The following is a 27,467-nucleotide window of genomic DNA, read 5'->3' on the forward strand; positions in this document are numbered from 1 at the left end:
TTTATAGCAGCAAAGAGGGGTCCAACTCCTTATTACTTCCCATGATTTTGGAATGAGATGTTCAACCAGGTGTCCACATACTTTGGTTATGTAGTGTATGCGTCCATTACAATCTATGCAAGAATCAGATTGCATGATTTGTCACCGGTACTTGAAAATGTGAATAAACAGTAAATACATTGTGCTCCATACGGTGTCTTACAGCAGAAATGACAACACGATATACAGAAACTATAATAATGAAATAAGGCACTTACTACAATAGGAACGCTGCTGTGTTTAATTTGAGCCCTCTCAGATTTGACCTCGTTTGTTCCGGCACCTATTTGTCTGACTCCAGTAACTCACGCAGCATTATTTATACAGTTTGTTCATTATTTGCACTGTATTTTTTTTTTAAAGAGATCAGAGTTAAATCAAGTTGCCTCCGAGTTATTTCTCCCGCCTCCCAGAAAAGCCATCATGTAAAAGCGTGGTGGTCCTTCTGTGCAATCATCCTAATCCTTCATCACTGATTTTAGACCTGCTCTCTTATTTTTACGTATAGGCCATGGGCAGGCTGGCGAGGTAAGTAACTGATCTTGAAACAGCTCTTGGAAGTGCTAATGAAGAGATCCCTACGTAATCACATCACGTAGCCTTGGCTAGTCGACTGACTTTGAAACTGAGGGAAAGCCCAAATCAAATCAAAAATGAATAAGAAAAGGCAATCACCTTTGAAGTTTGAAGTCCAAAAATCCTGAAAAATATAAGGAATTGAACCCTAAATGAGCCAGAGAACTGTCACTGCCAGATGAGAGGAGTGAGAAGCAAACTGCTCCTGATGGCGATGCCTTAGTTAGCAATGCTGCTAATCCACTAGCTAGTAGGCCAACTAGCGAGTCAGAATCGGCGGGAGAGGCGGACAGGGAGCACGGTGCAATTTGGACTGAGGCTCAGGCTACAATTAAATCTCAAATTAAGCAAACTATTTGAAAGAATAGTACACTGCTCTCCCAAAATCAGCCTAATGCTCAATGAGGCTACTAGTTTGAATAAAAAGAGTGCCTTGATTGTATACGTCAGCTGGCAGATATGGATGTACCAGCAAACATTTTTGTTGATCTTGTGGAACTGGAGGATTTATATGCTGGGGGAATTGTCCATAATCTGCATTAGTGTGTACATTTTACTGATGTCACGGATCCCCCCCATTACTGCTCCTCGTTCCATTCACCAGCTCTGAAGGTTTACGTCACAGCCTTCTAGGTGTCACTGAACTGGATTCATTACCACCAACCCCGCACTGTCTTGTCTCATCACACACCTGGTTCCCATTCCCCCTGATTAGTATGTGTATATATGTGCCCACTGTTCCCCATTGTCCTTGTCGGTTATTATTACCATGTCTGTGGGTCCTGTGAGTACCTGTGCTGTTGTATCAGCTTCCATGCTACGTGTTATTGTGCACTTGTTTTACGGGTCTCGTCTTGTGTATTATTTAGAGGTTTACACCTCGCTCTTTTGTTTGGGTGGAGTAAATAAAACCCCCTATTACGTATTCCTGCGCCTGTCTCCAATCATTAGACAACGTGACAGAATAACCGACCCACTATATGGAGACAGTAGGAAGGACTGAGCTGTCGAACATCGTAGAGACAGCATCAAGAGGACTCTCTCTCTCCAGACTCGGCAGCAGCGTGCTGGCAACCATCCTGTGTTTGGAGGGGAATGTGCAGTCCATCCAATCTCCACACCAGTACTTGTCTCCATCCCATCTGAGCCGGTCTGCGGAATCCCCCTGTCCCTCCCGGAGCGTTTTGACGGCGAGCCAGCGAGATGCAAGGGATTCCTTCCGCAATGCAACCTGTACCTCGCTCACTACGCCGAGGCTGTCTCCGGGAGAGACAGTATTGCCACCGTCTTCTCGGCACTGACCTGACGGGCCATAGACTGGTCTGGGAAACGGGCAGACCCAAGGTCGAGTCCTACGAGCAATTCACCCTCTTCCGATCGGTGTTTGAAGATCCTGGGGTTTGAGTGCCTACTCCGTCAAGGTGCTAGGAGTGCCTAACTCCGCTGCGGAGTTCACTCTGGAGTTCTGGACCATCAGGGCCTCCACCGGATGGAACGAGTCGGCTCTGTCTACCGTGTTCCACAGCGGGAGGAGGTACATATGGAGTTAGCCTGCCGTGATGTAACCTGCCACTCAACCAGCTCATCAGCATGGCGATTCGTTTGGACAACCTCCTGCGGTCCCACCGAAGACCTGCAGGGAATCTGGAGCCAATGGCTATACCAGCACCGTGGCTAGAGCAGATGGAGGTGGGCTCTGAATTCCGGTACCTCAGAACTTCCCAGGACCCCCCCTACGTCCGAAGTTATTATTAATAAGGAAAACAACAATGAAGGCAATGCAGGCGCTAGCTGTAAAATGTGCCAGGCGGGAAAAGGTTAGTGAAAGTTCTGTTCAGACTGGAGATAGATCTGCATACTTGAGCTTGGAAAGTGCTTGGGCTCTCTTCGAGGAGAGAAGTTTGTCCGGCTCAGTAATACCTCATACGTGAATTGTCTGCAACAGTGAAATGGGCTACAGAACACACCTCAATTCAAACTGTTAGAAAAAAAACTGGTGGGAAAATAATTTGAAATTGACAGATAGAAACAGCCTAAAGATAATTAGTAGGCAGCGTGCCTTGGTTTGATGGCAGCGTGGGTTAACTGTCCTATTATGTACACAATCACATTTTGGAACAAAGTCTGTGCATTCTGACATCCATGCGCATAAAAAAACTCACACTGGGGCAACCGTAAGAGATATTTGAAACTCATGTGAAAAGGTTAAAGGATTGCAGTAAGTTTTTCAGGCTTTACTCAGAGCCAGTGGCAGGTCATTAGTAAAGTGCCTAGACAGCTACCCTGGGGAATGCCTGACTCTACCTGGATTATGTTGGAGAGGCTTCCATTAAAGAACACCCTCTGTTCTGTTAGATAGGTAACTCTCGATCCACAATATAGAAGTAGAAGTAAAGCCATAATGCAAGTTTTTTTTTTCCAGCAGCAGATTATAATTGATGTCAAAAGCTGCACTGAAGTCTAACAAAACAGCCACAATATTTGTATTGTCAATTTATCTCAGCCAATCAGTCATTTGTAAGTGCTGTACATGTTGAATGCTCTTCTGTACAAACATGCTGTAAATGTGTTGTCAATTTGCTTACAGTGAAAAAGCATTGTATCTGATTGGATAGGGTTGGTAACAGGCTGATTGGTCGGCTGTTTATGCCAATAAAGGGTGCTTTGCTATTCTTGGGTATCAGAATTGCTTTTGCTTTCCACCAGGCGTGGCGGGCAGAATGGTCAAAACCGGGAAAACAGGGACTAGAGCGAAAACAGGAGTTCGGGAAAAACAGCTGGTAGGCTTGCCGAGACAAGACGAACTGGCAACAGACAAACAGAGAACACGGGTATATATACACAGGGGATAATGGGGCAGATGGGCGACACCTGGAGGGGGTGGAGACAAGCACAAAGACCGGTGAAACAGATCAGGGTGTGACAATTCGTTATTCCATTTATTTGTTTCATAGTACAATTTATTCTTCTTTCTGTTCAGTTTATTCACATGACTTCTCAATTTACAGTATGTTTGCCAATCGCCTGTGCAGCCAGACTTTTTTGAGCGTGAAAAACTCAGCAGTGTTCATCTACACTGATTTGATATTTGTCAAACAGTGTTACCATGTCTACTGTAATAACTACAGGGTCTCTTCTGTGGGGAATGTGCATGACATAAGAGGTCTAAAAATGGAAAAACCCCAACAGCTAATAATATAGGTAACATTTCATATACAGTAGAAACCACAAAGAAATATGAAAGGGGAGAGACTATTTACCAACCTAAGTTGGAGGTGCAGTCATCATTTTACAGCCACATTCTACCACTGTCTTATTAGTGTCCACTTTATAAACACAGAAACGGTGGGAGCGGTTGACACAATCGACTGTGGATCCATTTCCTTTTTCAACAGCCTGCATATTTACTACCAGTATGTGCTCATTTCGTAGTGTGACAGATGATGCTTGTAGGCAAAGACATTAGTACCATGTTCAACATAGTTTTACACATTAACTTTTATGTTTGATGATGAAATACAATCACACACAGCCCTGACATTTTTTGACCTCTGACTCTAACAATTGCCTCTACACGGCTGATTGGAATAGTGTGATTTCTGAGATTAAGTTTCAAAATCTTATCCAAAATGACCTGACATAATAAGAGTTCATGTCTGAAATTAGATTTCTCTCTCAGATTAAACTCTCTCTCTCTCTCCGTTTCCCTCAGACAGGTTTTAGGATGACGACCCAATCCACCACAGATTGGATAGTCCTCCTGGTAATCTACAGCCTGCTGGGTTGCTCTGCCACCTTCCTCTTCTTCAAACTCTTCCTGGAGAGAGTCGTCACCATGTAGGGCTTCCTCATGCTATGGTGCCACCGGAGGAGAACACAGATCAGGCTTGGGGGCAACAGCAACCAACCCGAGGGGGGAGGAGAGGAAAGAGACATTGAGGGTGGGAAAGAGGGGTGGAGGCCCTTTGTGCATTCCGTCACTCTCATACTGTTTGATGCTATCCTGGTGTTGGCGTGTGGTGCTTCCACTCTCTAATCAGCCATGGTGTGCTGGAGCTGCATCAAGTCCCTGTACTTCTGCTTTGTGGCCTTCAGTACGGTGGGCTTCAGGGACCTGGTGAGCAGCCAGGAAGAATCTTACAGAGGAGCCCCCAGTGGAACCTACCTGCGTCCTCATGCTCCTGGGGGTATGCTGTACCTACTCCCTCTTCAATACCCTCTCTGTCATCATCAAACAGGGGTTGAACCGGATCCTGAGTCAGCTGATCCATCTACGTAGCTGCCTGTGCCACTGCAGACTTCTACGATGCCCACTGTTTCCCATGTACTTGCCAAACCCGGTGGGTAAATGCTTGTGTGCTTGTGCCACAGTGGAAACCCTATGCCACAGGAACATGGATTTGAGCACCACCAAAACCAGAGAAATGGGACAACATGGATACAGCCTTCCCCAAGAGGAAGTCATACATGTCGGACCACCTTGACTGGCACAACAGCCCCTGACTGGAAAGACCCTGGATTTACCTGCATATATACAACAATGATAATTGAAGGTTTCCTTTTTTATAATTGTGTTACTTTGAAACTTTTTTTTAATCTGCATTTTTTTTTGAGGGTACTGTATACTTAATGTACTCAATGTATCGTGAAACCAGTTTTACTCTCACCATAAATTCCATTTGGCCCGTAATGATGGTTGTGGTACAGTAGTTTACAATGTGGTTTCATGATGCAATTTGTCTCCACGAGATGGAGCACATGGATAAAGCCATGTGGATTTTATTTTGGTGGACCGCATTTTTTACTGAACTTTTTCCAAATGTTTCCTGACTTTTTGTGTGCAAATAAATGAAAGGCAGAAAAAACACAACACTCCAGCAAATTCCCTCTGATATTTCCTCCTCTTTGCCTCTCAATAACTCGCCCAGGGTCTGTTATGTCGATGACTATGATACAGATCCACAAACAAAAGTGTTAGGTCTGACTGAATATTGCAATAAAGCACACAAACGCAATTAAGAATTATTGATATATCTCTACTTTTTGTACACACAGGAGCAGTTATTATAGACCCATCGCATGGTTCCATTTAAATGCCATTAGTATTGATGTAAAAAATAAATAATAATAAACATCAAATCTTCAGGGTGGGAGGGTTTTTGTCCTTGTCATATAGGCCTACACACGATGTCATACTACTAGACTAGACTACTGCAACGGTTTACATTTTGACCAATTAGTCATATCTGAAATCAGCATATTCAAAACCTGTAATAGCGCAAAGCGAACGATTTATACAACATAAAATTATAAACTCATTAGTCTTGCAATGCATACATCCAATTTGGCGCAATGCAGTTTACAACCAGCCAATTACAAAACCGGGTACTTTTCTAACCGTTTCTCTGGGCCAATAAGGATCTGCGTTACATTGGTTTAGTTGAAGCTCATCTCATTACACCACTGTGGTCATAATTGATCAAAAATAAGAGCTATCAAATTGACGATGTATATCCATTTCAAATATTGTATGTTCACCGCTTCGATAGACTGAAATAATGGGCGCGTCTGCTTCTCATCAAACAGAATCCTGCAGTATCTCTGCGCGATTCGTGCAAGTAGTACAATGACTGTTGTTTGATGAGTAACAGGGGACGGTGCTAGGCAATTTCAGTAAGTGCAGTGGTCAATATAAAGCGAATAGATTATTATATTCTGACGCATTTGTGGTGTGCAGTTTTAAGATTGGCAGGTTCGTCGGAGGGGGGGGGGGGTGAAGAAAGATGTCACTTCGCGGAGCGATATAGTGCAAATGAGGCCACATCGGCAGTGACGCGGTCTCTAGTGTTTCCGGGCAACTTCGCGGAGAAGGGACTGAATACCTCTAGCGAATTGTTTTTCAACACTAAACAACGATACATACGTTGGACACAGTTGGTTTGCCAGCCACGAGGGGGACGTTGACTATTTAGTCATTGAAATTGTCGAAGTGCGAAGACCTGACGTAATAAAATGGTGAGTATAGCCACCGTTTTGCTAGCTAGCTTGCTGCACTCATTCAACCCACAGACAAAGCCAAGCTATCTCGCTAACATGCATTCGTATTGGGTTCGAGCAACGCCTATAGTTATAACGAGCTCTCTATCCGTAAACTAGCTAGCTAAATAAGGTGTGACTGAAAAAAGTTTTGTCGGTCTGGCAGCTCAACTGTTGATATCACCACCTGACCGGGTTGTTGGCTTGACGTTGGAATGCAATAACTTGCAGTTGGCCAAGCTCATACGGAGTTATGACAGACAATAAGAACATGCTTGATTGTGGTCACGTATTCCTTGCCAAGGCAAAACGTATGAGGCATGACTATCTGATTAACGTTAGTCATGGTTAATTTAACATACTGTTAGCTAGTTAAGGTCGTTGGTTTCGCTTATCGGGGTTGGGGGTACTAATGGTGAGTGGGCGTGGTGGTTAAGGCAGAAGCATAGCGCTGTTTGATGTAATAAAACCCAAACACACTGCTAATTGAATGAACTTAATCGGTAGTATTAGTTGGCTGCTTAGCTAGCCATCTAAATAATTGTTTTCATTCAACGTTAGCTATGTAGGCATGAGCCAGTTCATTTGTATTTTGCAATGAACAATGCCGAGATTGTACTGTCCCAAGGCAAGCTGATAGCTTGTGCGCAACAAGCGAACCTGTGTTGTCATGTTTCCAAATACATAGCTAACTGGCAATATGATATAGCTAGTAATACTTGTTGTGCATCGATTTGTTGAGTCTTTCGTCATGGTGTTGCGTATTGCACCACCACGTTGATCCGCAGTCTGCTGTTCGTGAATGATCTTCGTTGCCACCCCTCCTTTCTCGCCCCTCTACCACCAGCATTCCTCCCCTCTGCATTGAACCACATGGTTGGTGCAGTATACTGACACGGGATCCGCAGTGCATGCTTCTGCAAAAATGGGAAAGACTCTCTAAAAGACCTTGTGACAAACGAAGGCTTGTCCTCCTATGCTCTGCTTTATCCCTCATAATTGCTGTTTTGTGGAACGAAAGTAAGGCCTTGGAGCTAAATCTATTATTCATGGTGGGTTTGTTTTGCACCAAAGGATAAGACACAATTGCAAATCTGAATATCTTGCCATCTGCCCCCAAAAATGAGGCAGCACCACTTTACCACCACAGTGAGTATGGAATGAACAGCCTTTAACCAGGACTGTACATAATCGCACAGTATAGTAACGTTACATGGGATCTCAATACTGCTCATGCAACACTGTTTTCCTGAGCCATTTGGTGTTTGACAAGGCCTTGTAAATGCTCCTCAACCACTACTTGATTCCTCCACCCTCTGCGTGGATAGAATGCGCTGCAGTCTGCTTGCTGCCCTTTCCTCCCCCTTCTCATCCTGATGACTCACTGAGATAGAGCAAAGCATGTGTCCTAGGCTAAATTCTTTAACTGTAATGAACATGTACAAAACACAGAATCATATGATTATTTTTTTTTTTTCCCCCTTTTCGTGATATCCAATTGGCAGTTGGTCTTATCTTATTGCTGCAACTCCCCTACGGACTCGGGAGAGGCAACGGTCGAGAGCCATGCGTTCTCTGAAACGCGTCCCTGCCAAGCCCCACTGCTTCTTGACACACTGCTCGCTTAACCCGTAGTCCAGAAGCACCAATGTGTCGGAGGAAACACTTTGTGCCCCTTTCTGTCGGCTAGGTGCACACTAAACTGTATTTTGGGGGGGGGGGGGGGTCGCGCACACTTTCACTGGTATGCACACTTTCACTCAAGCAATAAATTATATATGTATGATGACGAAGACCCACAAAAAGCAACATAGGTGGTAATAGTCAGTGTGCTACATTGGCGACCCTGTTCGTGCCGCTCTAATTATAGCAGGCGTACTGAGGTGTATTTATACCCAACCCTCATCACACTTCCTCAGCCTGAAATGTGCTGGTTGACTGACTCAGGCCTGATAAGACCTCGTCCTCAACTGATGGTCTCCGACTTCGCTCGTTCTGATATTTCTTTATTTTAATGGATTATGTGTGTATTTATTTTTGCTAGGTATTACTGCACCGTTGTAGCTAGGAACACAAGCATTTCCACGCACCTGCAAATCTGTGTATGAGTCTAATAGACCTGGATTTGATTTGAAATGTCATGTACTAGATACAGGTCTAATTGGCAGGAAACCGCTAACTGGCCTGAAATTAGTGACCATGTTTACATACGCACAGTATTCCGGATAGTAGCTCATATCCTGCTTAAGGTCTTATTTGGGATAAGCTGTTCAGAAATATGGACACGGATTGTAGGCCTATAACTTCTCACGTCTAGCTTAATATAATAAAGTGCATTCGGGAAGTATTCAGACCCTTGACTTTTTCCACATTTTGTTACGTTACAGCCTTATTCTAAAATGGATTGAATTAATTGTTTCCCATCAATCTACACACAATACTCCTTAATGACAAGGCGAAAACAGGTTTTTAGAAATTTTTGCAAATGTATTGAAAATAAAAAACAGAACTAGCTTATTTACATAGACTACCGTTCAAAAGTTTGGGTCACTTAGAAATGTCCTTGTTTTGAAAGAGAACCATTTTTTTTTGTTAAAATGACATAAAATTGATCAGAAATAAAGTGTAGACATTGTTAATGTTGTAAATGACTTATAGCTGGAAATGATGAGATTATTATTTTTTTGTTTGATGGGTGTACAGAGGCCCATTATCAGCAACCATCACTCCTGTGTTCCACTGGCACATTGTGTTAGCTAATCCAAGTTTATCGTTTTCAAAGGCTAATTGATCATTAGAAAACCATTTTGCAATTGTTAGCACAGCTGAAAACTATTTGTCTGATTAAAAGAAGCAATACAACTGGCCTTCTTTAGACTAGTTGAGTATCTGGAGCATCAGCATTTGTGGGTTCAACTACAGGCTCAAAATGGCCAGAAACAAAGACCTTTCTTCTGAAACTCGTCAGTTTATTCTTGTTCTGAGAAATGAAGGCTATTCCATGTGAGAAGTTACCAAGAAACTGAAGATCTCGTACAACGCTGTGTACTACTCCCTTCACAGAACAGCGCAAACTGGCCCTAACCAGAATAGAAAGAGGAGTGGGAGGCCCCGGTGCACAGCTGAGCAAGAGGACAAGTACATTTGAGTGTCTAATTTGAGAAACCGACGCCTCACAAGTTCTCAACTGGAAGCTTCATTAAATACTACCTGCAAAACACCAGTCTCAATGTCAACAGTGCAGAGTTGACTCCGGGATGCTGGCCTTCTAGGCAGAGTTAGAAAGAAAAGCCATATTTCAGACTGGCCAATAAAAAGAAAAGATTAAGACAGGCAAAAGAACAGACACTGGACAGAGGAAGATAGTAAAGTGTTATGGACAGACAAATCAACGTTTGAGGTGTTTGGATCACAAAGAAGAACATTTGTGAGATGCAGAAAAGATGCTGGAGGAGTGCTTGACGCCATCTGTCAAGCATGGTCGAGGCAATGTGATGGTCTGGGGGTGCTTTAGTGTTGGTAAAGTGGGAGATTTGTACAGGGTTAAAGCCTTCCTTCTTCAAGATCCCCATCACTCCATTTTGCAACGCCATGCAATACCCTGTGGACGGTACTTAATTGGCGCTAATTTCCTCCTACAACAGGACAATGACCCAAAGCACAGCTCCAAACTATGCAATAATTATTTAGGGAGGAAGCAGTCAGCTGGTATTCTGTCTATAATGGAGTGGCCAGCACAGTCACTGGATCTCAACCCTTGACCGTAAGAAGTGACCATCAAGCCAATCCAACTTGTGGAAGGTGCTTCAGGAAGCATGGGGTGAAATCTCTTCAGATTACCTCAAAAAATTGACAATTAGAATGTCAAAGGTCTGCAAGGCTGTAGTTGCTGCACATGGAGGAATCTTTGACGAAAGCAAAGTTTGAAGGACACAATTACTATTTCAATTAAAAAATCATTATTTTTAACCATGTCAACGTCTTGGCTATATTTCATATATGTTTTCATGGAAAACAAGGACATTTAAGTGACCCCAAACTTTTGAACGGTTGTGTAAGTATTCAGACCCTTTTGCTATGAGACTCAAAATTCAGCTCAGGTGCATCCTGTTTCCATTGATCATCCTTGAGATGTTTCTACAACTTGATTGGAGTCCACCTGTGGTAAATTCAATTGATTAGACTTGATTTGGAAAGGCACACACCTCTCTTTATAAAACATCCCACAGTTGACAGTGCATGTAAGAGCAAAAACCAAGCCATGAGGTCAAAGGAATTGTCCGTAGAGCTCCGAGACAGGATTGTGTCGAGGCACAGATCTGGGGAAGGGTACCAAAAAATGAAAGGAGTTTGGAACCACCAAAGCTGTGTTCAAATACCCATACTACATACTTAATGAGTATATACTACATACTATTAGTTCATTTTAGTATACTGTAAACCGTAGCATTTCAGTTGAGCGTTCTAGAGCTTTGTCTGTCTACTGGAAGTTGATGCTGTTGCAATTCAACATCTTGCTAGCTTGTTAGCTAGACATTTTACGATTTCGGGTGTGTTCGTAAATTCAGTCTGGAGTGCCAGAGTGCGCTCTGGGTGTTCATAAATCCAGAGCGATGTCATTTTGTCTGTTCGTGTTTCACTCTTGGAGCATTCAGAGCGCACACTGGCCGAAAGGTTCAACAGCAGTCAATCACCCAAGCGATCTACTTCCAGACACAAATGAGAACACTTTACTCTGACTATTTTACTCACCCTAGCAGAGCTGGTTATACAGAGCGTTAGTGACTAACTGTGCTTCTGGCAAAAATGTAATTATTATTTTTTTTGCTGACATTTACTGACACTGGCCATATTCAACGTGTTGAGCGTTCGTAAATTTAGCAGTTACTCTGTTCAAGAGTGCTCTAAAATCGGAGTAGATGGCCAGAATTAACAATGTCCATTGACATGCACAATGACAATACCACTTAGCTAAGAATGATGTGAATAATCAAGTCAAACGTTGCGTAGTTAGTTAATATACTGCTTGGCAAGTTCGAGGTATTAGTAACCAACTAACGTTAGGTAACTAGCTAACATACTGCTGTAATGCTTTGCGGTTCGTACGGCTAGCGTAACTAACAAATTGTCAACCAACATAACTAATTTTAAATCATTCCTTTATTACATTGCTCCACATTTTCAGAACATTTGTCATAATTAGTTAAAGCAATTCATTTGTGCCTTCTCTCGTTAGATTTCGACTGCATAATTTCTAGGGCAAATAAATTATCACTTTTTTTGCCCCCATCGATAAAGATAATTATCACGATACTAATCAAATTGTTTAAAAGGTGCATATCTGCTTCAAACTCAAGAATGCCTGAACAAACCGTGGTTAGAGCGATGGGGCAGTAACTAAAAGGTTGCTATATCGAATCCCTGAGCTGACAAGGTAAACATCTGTTGTTCTACCCCTGAACAAAGGAGTTAACCCACTGTTCCCTGATAGGCCGTCATTGTAAATAAGTTGTTCTTAACATGACTTGCCTAGTTAAAGGTTACATTTAAAAATGTATATATTTGAGCAAACAAAATTATACTTGAAGGAAAATTGTTCCATGTTTGCGGCCAGGGAGCACGTACCTGGGGTCAATTAAATTGATAAGTCTCTTGAAACCTTCCTTTTGACTGTTAATTGGTAGCATGTCCTTAGCAATGCAATGCATAATAGCATTTGTGATGTCTTTTTGATGTTTGCTTGTAGGGCATAAATGCTGTCAGTGTTGACTGCTTTGAGCAAACATCCCAAGATTGGCTGATGCTTGAGGGGCGTTTATCAATACCGTGACGCAAACTCAAACTTCCTGCATGTTCCAAAGAGTGATTTTGCTTCAGATGTTGAAAAAGGTTTTGTTGTACTACCAGACTTCGTTGCCACCTGTCTACGGCACAATTTGCACTGAACATTTGTCGGACTTCAAAAAGCCAAACCACTTCCAAATTACTGAAACAGTTTAACCCTTATCAATCATTTATTTGTTGGAAGCTGCTCCTTCTCCATGGCTATCACTGCCACTGTTTTTGCCTACATCACTCATTTTTGGTGGTTAATAGTGGCTACTCCATAACTCGAGGTGCTAAGTGTTTTTTTTAGTGGGCTATACCTCTCCACGTGCATATTGTCACTTCTCCGCACGTTCCTGTTGCTCCTAGTTATTCTATATCGACATTATCGAAAATTAATCTAAATGTTTTTATATCGTTATTGAGGGAAGAATTTACCTCTAATTATTGATTTATCGAACAGCCCTAATATTTTCTGCCATTTTTCTTCAAATCTGAAAATGTTGTGAAGCCATGCCCATTTTCTGATTAATTGCATTATGGTCCTTAAAAGCACAGAAATAGTGTACACTTCATGTATACTTCGTATTTTGGCGAATTTAGTACGACATACAGGACGCATACTATGACCAATAAACATGATATATATACTCAATTCACAAATACTGCGGTTCGTATGTGTATTCAAACTCAATTCTTCCTAGAGTTGCCCGCCCGGCCAAACTGAGTAATTGGGGGAGAAAGGCTTTTGTCAGGGAGGTGACAGAGAACCCGATGGTCACTCTGACAGAGCTCCAGAGTTGCTCTGTGGAGATGGTTGCCCTTCTGGAAGTTTCTCCCATCTCTGCAGCACTCCACCAATCAGATCTTTATGGTAGAGTGACCAGACGGAAGCCTTTCCTCAGTAAAAGGCACATGACAGCACACTTGGAATTGAGAAACAAGATTCTCTGGTCTGATGAAACCAAGATTGGACTCTTTGGCCTGAATGCCAAGTGTCACATCTGGAGGATACCTGGAACCATCCCTAAGGTAAAGCATGGTGGTGGCAGCATCATGCTGTGGGGATGTTTTTCAGCGGCAGGGACTGGGAGACTGGTCAGGATCGAAGGAAAGATGAACGGAGCATAGTATTGCGAGATCCTTGATGACAACCTGCTCCAGAGCCCTCAGGCTGGTGCGAAGGTTCACCTTCCAACAAGACAATGACGCTAAGCAAACAGCCAAGACAACTCAGGAGTGGCTTTGGGACAAATCTCAATGTCCTTGAGTGGCCCAGCCAGACCCGAGCCCGGACTTGAACCCGATCGAACATCTCTGAAGCTCCCCACCCAACCTGACTGCGCTTGAGTGGGTCTGCAGAGGAGGAGGAAAAACTCCCCAAAGACAGGTGTGCCAAGCTTGTAGCGTTATCCCCAAGACTACTCGCTGTAATCACTGCCAAAGGTGCTTCAACAAAGTACTGAGTAAAGGGTCTGAATACTTATGTAAATGTCATTTCAGGTTTATTTTTATTTTTTACCTTAACTAGGCAAATCAGTTAACAAATTCTTATTTTCAATGACGGCCTAGGAACAGGGGTTAACTGCCTTGTTCAGGGGCGGAACGACATATTTTTACCTTGTCAGCTCGGGGATTCGATCTTGCAACCTTTCGGTTACTAGTCCGATGCTCTATCCACTAGGCAACCTGTCGTGCAAAAATGTCTAAACCTGTTTTTGCTTGGTCATGGGGTATTGTGTGTACATTGATGCAGAAGGGGGAAGCAATTTAATTATTTTGAGACTAAGGCTGTAACAAAATGTGGAAAAGGTCAAGGGGTCTGAATACTTTCTGAATGCAATGTATTAAACTGATCAAATGAACCATTGTATTTCTGTTCAAAATGTTGCATCAAGACTGCCCAAATGTGCCCAATTTGTTTATTAAGAACAACTGTGCACTCTCCTCAAACAATAACATTATTTCACTGTAATATCCTGGGAAATGTTCTTGTTACTTACAACCTCATGCTAGTCGCATTAGCCTATGTTTGCTCAACTGTCCCGCAGGGGACCCACCAATCCCGAAGTTAATACTTAAAACGTTGCACATATACTACTGCTTCTAGTGGCCAAAATCTAAATTGCACCTGGGCTGGAATAATACATGATGGCCTTTCTCTTGCATTACAAAGATGATTGTATTATCTTTTACCAGATCTATTGTGTGTTATTCTCCAACATTCCTTTCCCATTTCCACAAACTTCAAAGGGTTTCCTTTCAAATGGTACCAATAATATGCATATCCTTGCTTTAGGGCCTGAGCTACAGGCAGTTAGATTTGGGTATGTCATTTTAGGTGAAAATTGAAAAAAAGGGGCCAGTCCTTAAATTAACTCCTGCAAAATTATGCATTTCTTGCAGTAAAATCTATACAATAAATGTTAATTTTGACTCGAACAGGAGTGGAGAAATTGTTTTTCTTTCTTTCAGCATCTCTTGAGACATGTTATCTTTGACACGTATGCAAGCACACAGTATTTCAACCACATAAAATATGCAACTGAAGACATTCATTGTTTTCTCAACTTTTCATTTCCTTAGAATCGATCAAACTGATTACATTTTGCACAGGACCAATCGTTACACTGTTTTGGAGTCATTGCGCCACCCCCCCCCCCCCCCCCCCGGTCCCTAAACAAAACAGACAACTTTATTGGTGTTACATAGAATGGAGGCATTAGTAATCTAGTTAAGACATTATTCTGGTGAGCTCTACTGTGTTTAGTCTAGATACATGCAGCTTCTCTTCTGTCACAGCCTAACTACAGTTGACAAACAAATGGCCTGCCAAATGTCAAATTATAAGCAGAAACTTAGGGGTGAAAGTGCGGAATATCAGCAAAATGAATTATGGTGGATCTAACTGTGGGGAGCCTACTTTTTTGAAGTGATTTGTTTGACAGATGAAAACATCACTCAACACCCATGATATTTGGAACTGAGCCTGCGCAAACCACGGAAAACAACCGTAAACGGCATAAGATGTTTTACATGCCACAGTATCCTGTCTTAATATCGGCATATTTCTCAACCAGGACCGGATATGTTCATACAGTACCAGCCAAAAGTTTGGACAAACCTACTCGTTCCAGGGTTTCTCATTCTTTTCACTATTATTCTACAATGTAAACGTTTTTGTAAAGACATCAAAACTATGAAATAACACATGGAATCATGTACTAACCAAAAAAGTGTAACAAATCAACATATTTGAGATTCTTCAAAGTAGCCACCCTTTGCCTTGATGACAGCTTTGCACATGCTTGGCATTCTCTCAACCAGCTTCATGAGTCACCTGGAATGCATTTCAATTAACAGGTGTGCCTTGTTAAAAGTTAATTTGTGGAATTTCTTTCCTTAATGTGTTTGAGCCAATCAGTTGTGTTGTGACCAAGGTATAGGGCTATCTACTGGTATACAGTATATAGCTCTTTTTGGTAAAAAAACAAGTCCATATTATGGCAAGAACAGCTCAAATGTGCAAAGAGAAACGACAATACATTACTTTAAGACATGGTCAGTCAATCTGGCAAATTTCAAACATTGAAATGTTTTTCAAGAGTAGTCACAAAAACCTAGCGCTATGATGATCCTGGCTCTCATGAGGACCACCACAGGAAAGGAATACCCAGAGTTACCTCTGCTGCAGAGGATAAGTTCATTAGTTACCAGCCTCAGAAATTGCAGACCAAATAAATGCTTCAGAGTTCAAGTAACACACATCTCAACAGTTCAGAGGAGACTGTGGGAATCAGGCCTTCATGGTCGAATTGCTGCAAATAAACCACTACTAAAGGACACCAATAAGAAGAGACATGCTTGAGCTAAGAAACCCGAGCAATGAACATTTAGACCGGTGGGAATCTATCCAAATTTGAGTCCTTTTGAGATGCAGAGTAGGTAAACGAATGATCTCCGCGTGTGTGGTGCCCACCGTGAAGCATGGAGGTGTGGGTGTGCTTTGCTGGTGACACTGTTGGGATATATTTAGAATTCAAGGCACAATTAACCAGCATGGCTCAACAGCATCTGCAGCGATATGCCATCCCATCTGGTTTGCGCTTAGTCCCATCATTTTGTTTTTCAACAGGACAATGACCCAACCTCCAGGCTGTGCAAGGGCTATTTGACCAAGGAGAGTTATGGAGTGCTGCATCAGATGACCTGGCCTCAAAATCACCCGGCATCAACCCACTTGAGATGGTTTGGGATGAGTTGGACTGCGGCGTGAAGAAAAATCAGCCAACAAGTCCTCAGCATATGTGGGAACTCCTTCAAGACTATTGGAAAAGCATTCCAGGTGCAGCTGGTTGAGAGAATTATTCTACTGTAGAAAATAGTAAAAATAAAGAAGCTCTTGAGTCTGTGTCCAGACTTTTATGGTACTGTATGCGTCAACTCAAAAACAATACTTGAGTATCCCGAATAATAATGGTATAATGGTGTGCATGTAAACATGTGAGCACTGAGGTTATAGGGGTGAAAGTATCACTCATCTCATCTGGTCTCATGCGAATCCAGTGGGGCAGGTATGGTTACACACAGGAGTAAAAGAGCAGCCATTAGGTGATTGTGGCTTAATTTACCTCAGGCTATAATATGTTTGGGGCCGTGGACAACTCTCACTCTTGCTTCCTCTCGTCTTCACAGGCTGACCAACTGACTGAGGAGCAGATTGCTGGTGAGTACAATCCCTAACCCCGAACAGTGAGGTTCTGTCCTTTCAAAGCTCTTCAATCCAATCCCAGTTAGTCAAAGTGATTTGAGTTCATGTCGGTTGGCCAGATAGTGTGGGTGCTTAGTCATGGATCCTCATGGTAGTAGCCAACATTTAGGCTACTCTGCCTGTTAGTTTGTACTGCTGCTGCTAATCTTGTACCTACCATTCTTAGTAAGAGGTGTTTTTTTTCTCTCTTTTTTCTTCATCTGCACAGATCTAAAAATTGGGTGAAATCAGTATGTTGACCGCATCCTGGGAATTTGCCCTTAGCTGTCGAGTTCTCTCACATCAGTGCAGATGAAGGAATGGAGACAAGGATAGAAAAACCATGTAGACTATTGACGTAGACAATATAGGCATTTCCACCAATCCAACACTGTTCCCTGTTTGCTTATTCAGAGTTCAAGGAGGCCTTCTCACTGTTCGACAAGGACGGCGATGGCACCATCACCACCAAGGAGCTGGGCACTGTCATGCGCTCTCTGGGACAAAACCCTACTGAGGCAGAGCTACAGGACATGATCAACGAGGTGGACGCCGATGGTAAGATTAGAGAGATGTGTACAATGACACACACACACACTGACGTGCTGACACGCATGCACAAGTATGGTCAGAACCTAACAAGGAAACCTAACCCCTTTCACATAGTGGATGAATGGTGACACACACACTGCATAATTACTGGCCCTTAACCGCTAGGCTACCTGCTGTCCGACCTGGATGGCACCATGGCTCTGGTTTCATGGTGGATCACATTTCAACCATCCATCGTTTCCAACCACAACAGAGGCTCACCCATAGAGTTGGAGGACTCTAGATGGATAAAACCCGTTTTTGGCATGGACATAGAGCTCGCCAGCTTGTAGTCCTAAAACTAGAAATGACTTACCTTTTTTGGTTCGCTCAGACATTCTTATGGTGGAAATGAATGGGGTTTTGGGATAAATGCACATAATAAGGTCAACACAGGCTTAGGGGATCTTATACATTTTCATCAGTCAGTTAACATGACAGTAGAAATTGAAGCCTGTATGTGCTTGTTTTTGATTACATAAATGCTTCCAAATTCACAAAAAGTGATGTTAGCTGATGATGATTCTCATAAATAAAGGTAATGTTTTTTTTAAACATTTTTTTTTAACTAGACAAGTTGTGTATTTATATTCTAGTTTTGTCCCTATAGGGCACCTGTAAACCCCCCCCCCCCCCCCCCCCTTGCTTACCTACGTTGAAGTGCTTGGAATGTTCTTCCTGTGAAATGGATTTAACAATGCCCACGTTAATTTCTACTCCCGTCTCATGTCCTGTTGTCCTGTTAGTTGTATAAGTAATACAGTGTGCTATACAACAACTGGCGACGAGGAAGAAACGTTCTCACGTTTGTGCTCATATTTGGCAGAAAGTCTGAGTTAAAAAAAATTTGCCGTAGAAAGATGCAAACAAAACACGGAGCTAGCCAGTCGAGTGATGCTAGCAAGCTTTTGATGTCACGGCAACGAGAGCCTCGAGGGGTATGAAGAGTTTTGCTGCGGGAGAAAGTGAAGTCGGCGTGAGTTAAAAGAAAGAAAAGGGGTCTGGGACCATCTGAAAAGTGTGAGAAAGAAAAATAAACCGAAAATGTCTGCATTGATTGGAAATATAGGAACATTTGAATCTGTGGAACAATGGAGTTCTTACACAGAACGTTGGAGTTCTTTGTGTTGGCAAATGGAATTAAAGCAGAAGTCGTTGTGCCAACATTTTTGAATGTTATGGGAGGAAAAACATTCAATCTACTGCACAGTCTAATAATGCCTGAAAAACAAGGTAATAAATCATATGAAATTGTGGCTACCTTAAAAGGACATTATTCTCCCAAACCACTGAAAATCGCAGAGCGATTCTGGTTTCATAAGAGAAATCAAGATGAGAGGGAATCAATCTCACAGTTTGTGGCTGTATTGAAACAACTTATCTGAACACTGTAAATTTGGGAGATCAACGAGTGACACTATACGTGATAGGTTAGTGTGTGGCATGCGCAACGAGGCAATCCAGAAACGCCTTTTTGACTGAGAGTGACTTAACATTGCAGAGAGCAATAGAAGTGAGTACGTCAATGGAAATGGCAAATAAAGACGCACAACAGCTAAGTGCTTCGACTAAAGTGCATAAGGTGTCTACGTGGTTAAAAAACAAGGCAGGAGGTGGGAAGCCAGATCACCAAGCAGAGGAGTGTTGGTGCAAAGACTTAGACTGCAGAAGTTGTGGAAAAATGGGTCACATTGAACGTGCAGAGAAAAACAAAAAGACACAATCAAACAAAAGTACTGAACAAAGGAAAAGCGACTTCAGGAAGTTCAAAAAGAAAGTGCATAAAATGAAGGGGGAGAATCTTTGCATGTTATGTCCATTTCAGACAATGGATACGGCTACTGGGTGACACCGCTACTGGATGGAAACGCAGTACGGGTGCAAGTGGACACTGGAGCAGCCATATCTTTGCTGTCTGAGGCTGTATACAAGGAGAAACTACATCCCCTCACACTACAGCCCACAAAGAGGACGCTGAAAACACACACTGGTGAGATTGTTCCAGTGAGAGGAAGCGTGATTGTTACAGTGGAGCACAACAAACAGAAGGTAAAGCTACCACTCTACATTGTGAAAGGCAACCATCCAGCATTGCTTGGAAGCACATGGCTGGAAAAGATCAAATTCAACTGGCAGGAAATTCACATGGTTGCAAAAGAGGACACAAACCTACAAGGGATATTGAGGAAACACGCGGATGTGTTCAAAGGAGAACTTGGCAGTATGAAGGACATAACAGTTAAACTGACCGTGAAACCAGACAGCAAACTAAAGGCTTCAAAGCTAGACCTGTCCCATACGCCAGAAAACCAGATGTTGAAATTGAGTTAAACAGACTAGTCGAGAGTGGAGTATTGGATCCAGGGAATGTTAGTGAACGGGCTACACCCATTGTTCCAGTCATGAAAAAAGATGGATCACTCAGACTGACTCTGTGGTGATTTCAAAGTCACCATTAACCCAGTCTTGACTGCTGAAAAATATCCACTACCCCTCATTGACAACTTATTTTCTGGTTTAGCTGGAGGACAAAAATTATTTAAGATAGGCCTGACATAAGTCTACATCTACAGATGGATGTGGACCAAGAGTCACAAGAACTGTTGACCATAGTGACTCACAAAGGACTGTACAGGTACCGGAGGCTTCCTTTTGGAATCACCTCAGCTCCGGCCTTGTTTCAGTGAGCTATGGACCAGATACTGAGCGGGCTCACTGGGGTCCAATGTTACCTCAATGATCTACTCATGACCGGCAAAGACGAGCAGGAGCACCTGAGAAACCTGAACGCTACACTACAGAGATTGGAGGCGTACGGTCTGAGGGTCCAGAAGGACACCTGCAAGTTTTTCCGGCCTTCTGTTGAGTACCTGGGCCACGTTATCGACAGTTCGGGGCTCCACAAGGCGCCATCGAAGGTGAAGGCCGTTGCGGAAGCTCCATCCCCACAGAACGTGAGTCAGCTGAGATCATTCTTAGGACTACTGACATACTACGCAAAGTGTGTGCCAAACCTAGCTAACATGTTAAAGCCACTGCATGAACTTTCGAACAAAACCAAACAGTGGAAGTGGACAGACAGATGCGCGGAGGCCTTCAAGAAAGTGAAAACAGCCTTAGCTCAGAGGCCCTAACCCACTTCAACTCCAACTTGCCATTACAGTTGGCATGTGGTGCATCGCCTTATGGCGTTGGTGCAGTTGTCTCTCACATCATGCCATCAGGTGAAGAAAGGCCAATTGCTTTCGCATAACAGACCTTAAGTAAAGCCGAGAGCAATTATGCAAAGAGCGTGAAGCACTCGCCATTGTGTTTGGAGTTAGGGTTAGAACAGAAATTTCATCAGTTTCTGTTTGGCCGACGATTCACACTGCTGACGGACCATAGACCCCTCACCTCCATCTTTGGTCCCCACACTGGCATTTTGTTGCCAGTACGATTTTGCTCACCAGTACGATATCAAGTACAGAAGTTCTGAGCAGCACTACAATGCAGACGGCCTCAAGACTTCCCTTACATGTCGCACACACTGAGCACTCCCAGGCTGAAATCTTCTACACCCAAGGAAGTGACAAACTCTCCAGTTACATCTGTCCAAGTGAAAAGCTTCGCCCACACTGATCCAGTGATGTCTGAGGTTGTGGACATTGTAACTCGTGGAAAAGAAGTAGAGATGTCGGACAGCCTACAACCTTACTTAGTGAGGAGAAACGAGCTCACCGTTCAGTTTGGATGCTTGCTATGGGGTTTTCGAGTCATACCGCTACCACTGAGAAGGCAGGTGCTTGAAGAACTCCATTCAGGGCACTGTGGCATGGTGTGAATGAAGGAGATTGCACGCAGCTACTTTTGGTGGCCAGGTCTGTACGCAGCTATCGAAGACCAGGTCAAGTCATGTTCTGCACGTCAAAAGATGAACATGCCTCAGCTAGCGCCACTACATTCATGGGACTTCCCAGAGGAGCCTTTGCAGCGAGTCCACATAGACTATGCAGGCCCACTGGAGGATCGTATGTTCTTAGTCGTAGTTGACGCACACAGCAAATGGCCTGAGGTCACAGGGATGAAGAGCACCTCAGCAGAGAGAACCATCAAAGAGCTACGGTCAATCTTCAGTCGCTTCGGCTTGCCAACGCAACTCGTTAGTGATAATGGCCCCCAACTGGTGTCTGAAGAGTTCTGGTCATTCATGGAAGCAAATTAAATTTAACACATCAAGTCAGCGCCGTATCACCCTGCTGAAAGGTTTGTCCAAACGATGAAGCAAGCTTTAAAATCATCGCAAGGGAACGGCTCCCTCAATAGGCGTCTAAACACCTTCCTGTTAACCTACAGAAACTCTCCCCACGCTACAATCAGTGGCACCTGCGTCAGCCATGATGAAAAGACAGCTTGCACGCGACTCGACCTCCAAAGACGAAACGGGTTGTACAGACACAACAGCGAGCACAGGTGGAGAGACGGAGCAAAGCGAAAGACAGAAGCTTCATAGCTGGAGAGCGAGTTCTTGCTCGGAACTACTGCAAAGGTCCAAAGTGGATACCAGCCACAGTGGTAGCACAAACAGGGCCTGTGTACTACACCGTTCACACACCGGAAAACATCATCTGGAGGAGACACGTGGATCAACTGTTGCCAGGAACCACCCTCAGAGATGACTCATGTCAAGCGACAAACCAGGATCAGCTACTGGAGACCTACCATGACTACGAGCCATCACCTGAACATCCACTGCAGCAACCTACAAATGTGGAAAGTGCTCCAGTCTCCAGAGTGCATACGCAGGGTACTGTTGCACCCCAGTCTGGGCATACACCATCACCACTCAGACTCAGAGATAATGTGACTGTAGACTCACCTGTAAGTCGTCATTACCCTGCAAGAGAAAGACGACCCTCTGACAGGTTGACTATTTAGTTCAGACTAACCTCAGACATTGGGGCAGAATACACCCCCGGGTTAAGTCTGGGGACTGAGGCTGTCTACCCTCTTTCCCTAGTTTAGAAAAGGTTATTCTGAAAAGTTCATTTATTTACATTAAGAGAACTTATGTTAAAAAGAAAACACTAGGCAAAACAGTGAATATTTACTTTTTCCTTATGGGTCATCAAAGGTAAAGGGGGGAGTAATATTTTGTGTATTGATATTCTAGTTTTGTCCCTTTAGGGCACCTGTATCCCCCCCCTAGCTTACCTACGTTGAAATGCTTGGAATGTTCTTCCTTTGAAACACATTAAGCAATGCACACGTTAATTTCTACTCATGTCCTGTCCTTATATTAGTTGTATAAGTAATACAGTGCTATACAACAAGTCCGTTAAGAACAAATTCTTATTTACAATGACTCCCTACTCCGGCCAAAACCTGGACTACGCAAGGCCAATTGTGCGCCGCCCTATGGGCACTCCCAATCACGGCTGGATGTGATTCAGCCTGGATTCGAAACCGGGGACTATAGTGATGCCATTGAGGGCTTCCACCATTTTTAAAGTAGTCAACTGGGTGGGAATTCCATATGTGTTATGGAATGATCACATGATTCCATCAAGAGGGATCAGCCAATGAATTATACTCATGAGCAAACATTCCATAACTGTCGGTGGCAGTAAATCGGGAACCTTGGCTTTTATATCTGTTCAAACAACACATCTAGGCAGTAGTTTGCAACCTTTGTTTGTTTGCCAACTCATAGACTTAATTGAAGAAGAAGAAAATGGATTACTTAGAAATGGAGATTACCTCAATGGTGCTGCCCGTGTACTCAGATGCCAAGATGATATCTCTCTTTGGGCGCATTCCAGAATGTACAGACAAAAATTTCAACACAGCTCCTTATGAAATAAAGTGTGTGTGTGTGTGTGTGCACAAACATAAAATGAAGATTGTCTTGTTCGTCCTTAGGTAACGGGACAATCGACTTCCCAGAGTTCCTGACAATGATGGCGAGGAAGATGAAGGACACAGACAGCGAGGAGGAGATCAGAGAAGCCTTCAGAGTCTTTGATAAGGTACGCATGCCCCACATCGCCCCCTTTGATTGTTGTACTCCGTCAATTGGAAATGTGCTTAGTGTTTTGAGCCATTATGATTGTCTGTTTTAGATTTTTGTGCTTAGAATTGTGGAACTGTATCACATACTTGTGAAAATTGCACCAAATGATTGAACAAAAACTAACCCTTCATGTTCTGAGAATGTGATGTTGAAAGTGGGATGGACTACTGCGCCTCTGCCATCCTGATGTTATGTAATCCAGTGTTTGTCGTCATCGTTATGTCTTAACTGTTTAGCTTAGAGGACGGCTTTGTCTGTTGGGAGCGGAGTATAACGTTACCGGCATGCAGGATGGGGGCTTATTGCAGTGCAGAAATCTGAGTCACAAGCTAATGGGGAGCGCTCATTGCCTGGGCTTATATTGCTCCGTGCAGCCTGGAATAATGCAACCCCTTTTTAAACAGAGCCATGTGATTTTGGGTGTGTGTGGACTTAAATTTAGTGTGTATTGCGGTTGGTTGTTTGCACCCTCATTGACGGATCGGATGTGACTGGTGTGATTGTGTCAGGCATTGTTTTTGTTGGACATTTGTGCAACAGTCCTGAAGGGCCTTGGTTACTGCTACAATGCCAGTTTGCTAGGACACCAGTCTGTCAGCATCCCCCTACTCTGTTTATTATCTCTCCCTCTGTGGCTCTTGAGTGTTGGCAGAGCTAGAGCCGGAGATCAGGCTGGGGCTGGGTGAGCAGACGGACCAGAGCCATACATATCTCTGGCTGTCACACAAATGGGGCAGCCAGGGACCATGTTCATGTGCCAGCAGACCAGATAAACCCGGGCTCTATTCAGAAGATGGACATGTCACTGATCGTTCTGATAGAAAAGCCTTGTTTAAACCTGTCAGAATGAGATCTGGACAAAGTACTGTATGTAGAGCCTTCTCTCTTTGCCTATTGAATGTGCCTGTTCTCCCTGTAGGATGGGAATGGCTACATCAGTGCGGCAGAGCTGCGCCACGTCATGACCAACCTCGGGGAGAAGCTCACAGACGAGGAGGTGGACGAGATGATCCGCGAGGCCGACATTGACGGAGACGGACAGGTCAACTATGAAGGTGAGCTCAACGTCCTTCCCCTCTCCCATTCGTGCGTTTGCAGATATAAAGTGAAACGGATAGGTGGAAGCTAAATATCACCGTATTTCCAAGACTTTTCTGGTACCTTCCGATCTGCGAAAACCAGAAGGCTAAAGATTTTCTTAAAACCTCCACTTCCTCGTCCTCCTTTTTCCTCCTCTCTCCCTCTTCCTGCTCCTCCTCTCAGATCTACTGTGAGTTCACTGAAGTTTGTGTCTTTCCACTGTTGCCCCTGTCAGTTGTGCCTTATTTCTCTTTGCTTTGATGCTGAAAGTAAAGGCAATAAAAGGAGTTATACATAACAAGCTCTGCTCATTGAATTCAAAATAGTATTGAAGACCTTGATTCCTCATGTTACTTTGTTCCAATAATCTTATTAATGTGCCATAATCATTGTTAACAGAATGCCCTTTATTCTTGTGGATTTCTTCTCATATTTTTTCTCTCTCTGTTTTGTTCTGCCTTGCAGAGTTTGTGCAGATGATGACAGCCAAGTGAAGTAGACTGTGCTCTCACACATTTCTCTCTTACATTGCTTGTCCTCCTAAGATCACGCTGTCTTTAAGAAAACAAAACAATAATCAAGCCAAACTGTAAAACTCAAATGATTCAATGTACAAAATTATTTAATAAAAAAACAAATCCAAGTACTTCTAGGGTATCTGTTTTAAGAGTAACTGCAGATGAATCCCTAACAGAAGTTAATGGACCAAGCTTTAACGAGGCATGAGGCCCTTACTCCAGAGTAAGATCCTTGGGAGTCTCCCAGATGCCGAAGAAATTTGAGGAAAGGGCAACACGGACGAGGGATAGGAATCCATGCCAGAGATGGCCGTCTTTTCCTCATTGAGAGAAGCTTACTATTTCGAGAGTTTTTCTAACATATATATATATACCCTGAGTGTACAGAACATTAGGAACACCTTAATGTTTAGTTCCCCCCCTTGCCCTCAGAACAGCTTCAATTCGTCGGGCATGGACTCTACGGTGTCGAAAGCGTTCCATAGGGATGCTGGCCCATGTTGACTCCAATGCTTCCCACAGTTGTCAAGTTTGCTGGATGTCCTTTGGGTGGTGGACCATGGTTGATGCACACAGGAGCGTGAAAATCTCAGCAGTATTGCAGTTCTTGACACACTCAAACTGGTGCGCCTGGCACCTACTACCATACCCCCTTCAAAGGCACTTACTTTTGTTTTGTTTTGGCACACACACAATCCATGTCTCAAGGCTTAAAAATCATTTTTTTAACGTCTCTTCCCCTTTAACAACTTGCATCAATAAGGGATCATAGCTTTCACCTGGTCAGTCTATATCATGGAAAGAGCAGGTGTCCCTAATGTTTTGTACTCTCTGTGTGTAATAAACACATGTATGTAAAAATGCTAACAGTTGGTGCAAGAATTACAGTGGGAAAGGTTGCTTTGGTGCTCGGTTGAGGAGAGAATTCACCCATTCCTAAGGGGTTGTGGGGAGTTGATAGAAAAGCACTGGTTGATTGGTTGGTTTTCATTGTATTTTCCGTTGTTTCGGCAGGCTGTTGTCTTTCGTTCTCAAACAAGGCTTTTAATTTCCCAGCACCACTGACCTATGGCATAGGAGTACCGAGATGTACAGTTTCAGAATGTTGATTATGGTAGCACACTTTGAGAGCATTGCTGTGAAGATATTCTATCTTTCATATATCCTGATACAAATATGAATGTCATGCTTTTTAAATGTATGTTATCAAACGTTAACGTATAAATTAATTACACATTTTGGTCACCCAAATATATATTAGTGTATCGTAAACTTTGCATGACCTATTGTTGATATAGAATGACCTGTGAAATGTTTTGAAATGTGCCATAATACTCTAAAGCCTCAACCTGGCAAGAACACTTAGTAAATTAGAACATATTATGAATATACAGTATAAGCTATATACAGTACATACCTATTTGCACTTTGGTGTAAACTGTAAATTTGAACATGTTCTGTAAAAAAAGACAATGTTGCTGCTGCTAGAACAACTAATTTGTCTCTTGCTCCTGTGGATTTGTTAGATCCTCATGTTGTCGTCAAGGTGTTCACATCTTTTATCCGTGCTCCGCTTGCTGTTCTGCTGAACAGAGTATATGGTCACTAATATACATTTTTTGTCAGTGAGTTGAAAAACTAAATCAGTTTGACGGGTAGAAATTAGGGGTTGCGTTTTTTTATTATTTGGGGTTGAGTGAAAGGAATGCTAGCAGAGGTACTGAATCGTTGCGTGAAAGACAACTTGTGGACTAAAACAATCTGGCTAGCTTTTACTGGTTGGTTAACTTTGATCTACAGGTTGGAAAAGACACATGGTTAAGGACTGTTAAACCTCTGGAGGTAGTGTACAAATTTAAAGATGTGAAATGTTAATGTTTGCCATGAATAAATACATTTACTGAACTTCACTGAGTGTCACTTTTTGTGTTTAAAAAAAGAAAGAAGCTAACTTTAGCATTTTAGTTATTTGGAGTGTGGAAGAAACTTCAACTCCGTT

The 27,467-nt window shown here is 43.1% G+C and overlaps 1 protein-coding gene and 1 pseudogene across 1 annotated transcript; both read left to right on the forward strand.

Moving 5' to 3' along the window:
* Positions 1–4,339: 4,339 nt before the first annotated feature.
* LOC149972339 (potassium channel, subfamily K, member 13-like) lies at positions 4,340–5,099 on the forward strand (annotated as a pseudogene).
* Positions 5,100–6,435: 1,336 nt separating this feature from the next.
* Positions 6,436–27,378, forward strand: LOC110503503 (calmodulin-1). Its single transcript, XM_021581843.3, has 6 exons — positions 6,436–6,630; positions 17,173–17,203; positions 17,642–17,785; positions 23,720–23,826; positions 24,790–24,925; positions 25,416–27,378. Exons 1-6 carry the CDS (start codon positions 6,628–6,630, stop codon positions 25,442–25,444), a joined length of 450 nt encoding a protein of 149 aa, XP_021437518.1. The 5' UTR covers positions 6,436–6,627; the 3' UTR covers positions 25,445–27,378.
* The last annotated feature ends 89 nt before the right edge of the window (positions 27,379–27,467 follow it).

Source organism: Oncorhynchus mykiss, chromosome 24 (genome assembly GCF_057628025.1).
Source record: "Oncorhynchus mykiss isolate SJ-2025 chromosome 24, ASM5762802v1, whole genome shotgun sequence".
Taxonomy (NCBI): domain Eukaryota; kingdom Metazoa; phylum Chordata; class Actinopteri; order Salmoniformes; family Salmonidae; genus Oncorhynchus; species Oncorhynchus mykiss.